General features: G+C 35.9%; 1 protein-coding gene across 3 annotated transcripts in view; it reads right to left on the minus strand.

Moving 5' to 3' along the window:
• Positions 1-6953, minus strand: part of LOC106873181 (basic helix-loop-helix ARNT-like protein 1) — a 789862-nt gene that overhangs the window by 138462 nt on the left and 644447 nt on the right. For all 3 annotated transcript variants that reach the window (XM_052969590.1, XM_014920418.2, XM_014920416.2), the window contains one exon: positions 4587-4719. In XM_052969590.1, coding sequence (XP_052825550.1) covers positions 4587-4624 — 38 coding nt within the window. In that variant the 5' untranslated portion in view covers positions 4625-4719. The remainder of the gene's footprint in view (positions 1-4586; positions 4720-6953) is intronic.

A 6953-nucleotide genomic window follows, 5' to 3' on the forward strand; every position in this document is an offset into this window, starting at 1 on the left:
TGAGAGAAAGGAAGGGATGAAAAAAAAATCAGTGTTTCAACTCTGTGTGAGTATATGTGTGTATGTGTGCATGTGTACAAGGGAAGTATGGAAATGTTTGTATGTGTGATTATTATGTACCTTATTTTGTACCTTATGTATATATAAAATTATATTGATACTGAGAACTCTTTTCTCTGATATATTATAGATATATTTTTCAGTGTGTATATGTGTAAATATATGTCTGTGTATGTATATACATACATACACATACATATACACACACACACACACACACACACATATACCTACACACACACATATATATATATATATATATATATATATATATATGCCTAAGTGTGTATTATGGGAACCAATTCAAAATGCATAGTTGCTGTTTTTATAAATATATCATCATCACCATCATTTTAGCATATCCTTTTCCATGTTTGCATGGGGCAGATTATCTACAGCTGGATGCCCTTCTTGTCACCAACATTCACCAGTTTACAAACAAAGGAAATATTTTCTCATGGCCAGACATGTTTTTGCAGAATATTGAAAATGAATGATACTACTCATTTACAGTAATCATGTGATGCCAAGGTAAAGACGCACACACACACACACACACACACACACACACATTTTTTAATCTTTTACCCATTTCAGTGTAATGACTGGGGCCATACTGGGGCACCCCCTTGAAGAATATCTAGTCATATGAATTGATCCCAGTTCATATATCTTTTTCTAAGTCTGATACTTAATCTACAGGAACATAAGCACACCAATATCAGTTGTCAAGTGGTGATTGGGCTTCTTTTGGTTTTCACCTACCAAATTCACTCACAAGGCTCTAGTCACCCCAAGGCAATAGTACATGACACTTGTCAAAAGTGCCACACATTAGGACTGAACCTGGAACTATGTGGTTGGGAAGCAAACTTCTTACTACACAGCCATACCTGTGCTTATGATGTACAGTGTGCCATATATCAGGTGCTGAAGTGTTGACAAAGTAATGTGAGATGAAGTGTTTTGCTCAAGCACACAATGCACCACTCTGTCTTGGAACTGAAACCATGATCTTGGACTCATGACTGCAACACTCGAACCACTAGGCCATGTGCACTCTCTCTCTATATGTGTGTGTGTATGTATATATATATATACACAAACACATACATACACATACATACATACATACATACATACATACATGCATACACATGCCACCATGGTTTGGGCAGTTTGATAGGAACCAGTGTGCTTCAAGGCAGTATCATGCTCTAAGTCAGCTTTGACATGGTTTCTAGGGTTGGGTGCCCTTCCTAATACCAACCACTTTACAATGTATACAAGCTGTTCTACAAGAGTGGAGGGAAAGTACCACACAAACAGTTGAATAAGAAGTGTGAATGGGACTAAGGAAACCTACTTTCAGTTGAGCCTGACAATGGGGTTAGATTAAGGGTTAGCTGTGTTATTGATATTAATGGTTAGCTCCAGGTCAGCCATAGTTGAGCAGACCTACGATGAAAATATTCCAACCATGACCATCCTGCTTCTTTAAAGATATCTTGATACTGTAGTTATTAGATATTAATAACTATCTAATGTGTCATTCCCCTTTTAAAATGGGGAGTAGGATTTGATTAAGATTTAGCTGCTGTTTCTAGCAGTTTGAGTAACTACATTGAAGCTCTTGTGATCTCAAGGTTAGCTGGATAGATCAGTATGTAGAAGTCTGAGCAATAAAATGAATGGGATGAAGACAAGAGAAAGTACAGGTTCCATAGGGACAGTTAATGGAATGTTGAAAGCACCAGAATGGAATAATATTAAGCTATTACTTTAGTCACGTTATACAAAAATATGGAACCCCATCAAAGGTAGGCATACAAGATAGGGAGAAAGTTCTAGAGGTTTGAATTTGAAGACGCAGTTTATGAATAAAGGTAAAAAAAAAGAAAACATTAGAGAGAAGTCAGTGAAGGAGTGAGATTATGCAGAATGTATTTCAGGTTTGAATATCTTGTGAGAAAACAGCAAGGAAAGTTCTTAGCCATGAACACAAAACCCTAGATTGTGTTTGTTGACTTACAGTCTGGTGGACAATGTAGAAGATGGATATGGGAAAGGAGGAAAAATTGTCACAGAGAAGTTAGTGAAGGAGTGACATTACCCACGATGCATTTCAGAAGATTGTGTTGACTAAATTTCACTCACAAGATGCTGGTCAACACATTTGACCAATCTACTGTGCAACTGAAATTGAACCCCAAGCCATGCAGTTGTGAAGTGAACTTTTTAAATGTGCAGCTATGTATGAGACATATTCAAGGATGGAAGTTACAAAACTGATATCCTTGTTGATAACAAACTCTGTCCGTCTGACTGTTTATCTGTCTGTCTGTCTGTCTCTCTCTCTCTTTGTGCATGCAAATAACAGAATACATGAGGCATGTATAACAGATTTTATACTGAATGTCAGTGAGATATGGACAGTTAATGTGAAAGACCTGCAAGGAATGAAGCAGGATGAAGTAAGAACAGTTGGTCATGTGTGCAGTATTAATCTATAAGATGGAGTACAAATGTCAGCTGGATATCAAAAACCATTGGCTGATATATGTGTATAAGGAAGTAGATTATGTTCTGGTTGAGTAGAGCAACACGTAACTTGAACAGCTGTACATGTTGCAGGAAAGGTACTGAGGCTTGATGATGTGGACATAGGAAATATGTTATGGAGTAGTGAAAAAGAAGGCAAAAGAGAGTTGGTTGAACTTTTAAAAGATGGTTAATGTTTGTTAAAAGAGACATTGCTATGTAGATGCATTCAACCTATTGACATGGAAAAGAAACTGTATGTAATAATAATAATAATAATAATAATAATAATAATAATAATAATAATAATAGGAATACAAAATACAAAATGGCTGATAGTTAGCAAGGTGGGACACACATAAGAAAGAAGAAAACAAAGGACAACTGAAGAGGTCACAGAAGTGTGACGAAAGAACTCTGGCTGAAATAGGATTAATGTAATGTAATGTAATATAAAGCTGAAGCAAATTAACACCAAATATACAGTGCATGTGTTTTTATTGGCTAAACTGGCAATATGACCATCCCCAAGTACAACAACAATAATAATAATCCTTTCTATTATAGACACAAGACTTGAAATTGTGGGGGAGGGGAGTAGTCAATTACATCGACTCCAGTACTGGTACTTATTTTATTGACCCCGAAAGGATGAAAGGTAAAGTCGACCTCAGTGGAATTTGAACTCAGAACATAGAGACGGACGAGATGCCACTAAGCATTTTGCATGGCATGCTAATGGTTCTGTCAGCTCACTACCTTAATAAATATAGTAGTAATAATAATAATAATCATTGTCACCCAAGTCACCATCATCACCAATTGACTCCAGCATCACAAATTGACTCCAACATCACCATCATCCTCTTAGCTTGGTTTGGACAAAGCTTCTCACAAGGCAGTGTTTTCAGGCTGGATGCTCTTCTTGCTACCAGCCCTTTTAGTTCCTTCCACAGCATGCAGAGACATGGTAAATCCAGTCAAAAAAGACAGGGTATGGTATATCTATCAATTGTATAACACTACAATAGAGCTATCTCCCTTAGTCTCTGTAAAATGCTATTGTACAATACATTGCAGTATAGTAGCATAGTTTGTTGTACGTTATAGTATGTATGAAATCATTTGGGGTACATGGTAGTCAAGTGTTTCTGATTGTAGCATAGTATTTTGTAGTGCAGTAGTATATGTTACAGTACACTGTGGTAGGTTGTTTGTGGCTTAATATAGTTATTTAGTCACTGTAAAATGCTACAATATAGTACACTGTAGTACAATATTGTTTGTTGTAGTACACTAGGGTAGAGTGTTTGTAGCTGAATGTAGTTATTTAGTGACAGAAACTAACACAGGTACTCTTTCATGTCGACACAAACCAGAAATTTGGGTAGTGGAGAACAGTCAAATTATATCAACCCCAGTACATAACTGGTATTTTATTTTATCACAGCAAAAATTACCTCAATAGAATTTGAACTCAGAATGCAAAGGCGCATAGCTACATACTGTAAGGCATCTTTGTGATGTTCAAATGATTCAACTGATTGTTGTTGTCTGCCTCTTCCTCATCCTCAATATCATATCACTTTTTTGTCATCAATATCATATCACTTTTTTGTCATCAATATCATATCACTTTTTTGTCATCAATATCATATCACTTTTTTGTCATACTACTAAGACTACCATGACTGTCATCACCACTACAAATATTGTCACCATAACTGGAAATGGTTCCAAGCAGGAATTGAACATGAAACACATATTCGACTCTGCAAAACCTACCGCTCCACTGATGGTGATGATGGTGATGATTATGATAACAACAACAACAACAGCAATGTTTCAACATCCACTGTTTGATGCTGGTATGGGTTGGACTAATCTGCTGTAGAGCATGACACCATTGAGTCAGTTGTCATCCTCACTTGTGGGACAATGACTGACTGAATGAGTTAAGGACAAATATTTGTTTGGTTACTTACTCGATGAGGGAGCCTTTCCGTTTCCTTGTTTGCTCCATGGCTGCTCCCCACTTGCCTTTTGCTGATGCACTGGCAAGTGATGGTGAAGCCTGCAAGGCAGGTGGCTGTAAGTCCTCAGGGACAGAATATGTGTCTGAAAAATAAACAGAAGAAAGGAAAACATCAGTTTAAATGGTAGATAAGACAGACTATAATACAAGGTATAATAGTAAAGCTGTGAATATACTTGGTACTTTCTCCATCTTATTATTGCAAATGCTGTTATCATTATTACCAACATTAATACAATCCCTACCTCAAACAATCTGAAGAAAAAAATCCTCCAGGTCATGAAGAGGCATGAGCCACTGCTTATATATATATATATATATATATATATATATAAGCAGTGGCAGTCACCATATTTCATTCCATATCAGCTAATTCTGATGAGCATAGGGTTACATAATTGGATTGTTACCTAATACCCCATTGAATTCCTAGTGTGAAACCAATTGGTAAGATCAGCCATAATGGATATATAATAATGTACACTTTGGATAATATATGTATATATGTATATCTCTCTCTCTCTCTCTCTCTCTCTCTCTATATATATATATATATATATATGTATATATTCAATTTCATTAAAATGAAATGAAGCAGAGCATATGATAAATTTTACTTTGGATATGACAATCTTATTTCAGCTTGATGATATGAGGCAATGCAGAATAAAGGTGCTCTGAATTGCAGATATCTGTAGAAAATTTGAACCCAAGACACATTCTTACAAAACTGACAAAAATGATTTAATAGCTTTTCATTTATCACTGTTGTTTTCCGTGCTTTAAAATACATTGTATGAGGCAGTAAAACTTACAGACCATTATGTCTTTTGTCATTTCATTTTTAAGATCTTACATAAAAACCTATCTTCCTATCATTTTTGATCTTCCCTTGCAAGGTTTTCTCTCTACTTCTATTTCTCTCTTACCATCATTCATCTTCTAACAGACCACATCATTTCTTTTCCTTTTTCTCTTTATCTAACATAGTCATAGGCATAGCTGAGTAGTAAGAAGTTTGCTTTGTAACCACCTTCAGCAAGTGTCTTCTACTATAGCTTTGGGCTGACCAAAGCCTTGTGAGTGGATTGAGTTGATGGATATCAACATTCCTGTTTATAAGACAGTTGTAATCATACTGCTTAATGAATGGTAATGTGAAACTTTGAGTAATAGTTTGTGAAGATTTTGCAGCTTTAATAAAAACATACTACTCTACCTTTGGTATTCATGTATTATATTTTTCCACCTTGTTTTGCATTTATGTTCTTACTTGTGTGTGTATATATACAGTAGACCCTGCTTTATAAATCCATCTTGGGACTGCCTATTTTGGATTTATTAAACAAGGGATTTATTGACCGATGGAACAAAATTCACCAATTGATTCACCAATTTATTAAAATACATACATATGTGAATACATGAATACAAACATTATAAACTATGTCATTGAATGAAAAATTTGTTGAGTGTTGTTTGCTTTGCTGAGTGCTTTGATCACAACTCTGCATTGATTTTTTCTTTCAGAGTTCTAAAAAGATTCATGTCAGTGAAATCAAAACTTCCAAGGCCACTTTCTAATCAAGTGAGATGGTATCTCATTTCAGCTGGTGTTGGAGGTTCCAGAACTCTTTCATCAACATCAACATCAGAATCGTCATTTTCATCTCCTTTGGTTTCCTTCTCAGATTGCCGAATGTCATGAATGATCTCGTCTAGTTTTTCTTCTTCAGTGATGTTTTCTGGAGCAACAACAGCACCATCATTGTAACATTCAGCTTTAAAATGTTCAAACAATTGAATCATTTCTGCCATAGATTTGTCCTGCCTCTCTCCTTTCATTTTGAACATTTTGAACAACTTGTGTGTGTCTCACTTTCTGCATGAATGACAAATGACTTGTTTTTTCAGCCTTATATACTGACAGGAAGGCTCCAGCAGCCACAACAAACCAGCTGTCATGTGGTACACTCCATCATCCAATGAATGAAAAGGGCATGTAATTTTGACAAGAGGTGTCTCAGAGCCTACTTCTTTGCTTGAATAACAGGGCTGTGTGGTAGGCTCCAGCAGCCATCACAAGCTCCTACATATTCATTGATCTATTTTTGGATGATAGACTGTACCATGTGACAGCTGGATGACTGTGGATGCTGGAGCTTACCAGTCAGTTTTTAAGAGTGAAAAAAAAAAACTTCATTCGTTCAGTGCCACTTGCTGACAGTTTAGGAAGAAGCAGTGACAGTTGGATTTATTAAGCAAGGGTTTGGATTTATTAAATGAGAGATTTTATATGTAAAAATTCCGTCCCAAC

This window comes from Octopus bimaculoides, chromosome 7 (assembly GCF_001194135.2).
Source record: "Octopus bimaculoides isolate UCB-OBI-ISO-001 chromosome 7, ASM119413v2, whole genome shotgun sequence".
Classification (NCBI taxonomy): Eukaryota; Metazoa; Mollusca; class Cephalopoda; order Octopoda; family Octopodidae; genus Octopus; species Octopus bimaculoides.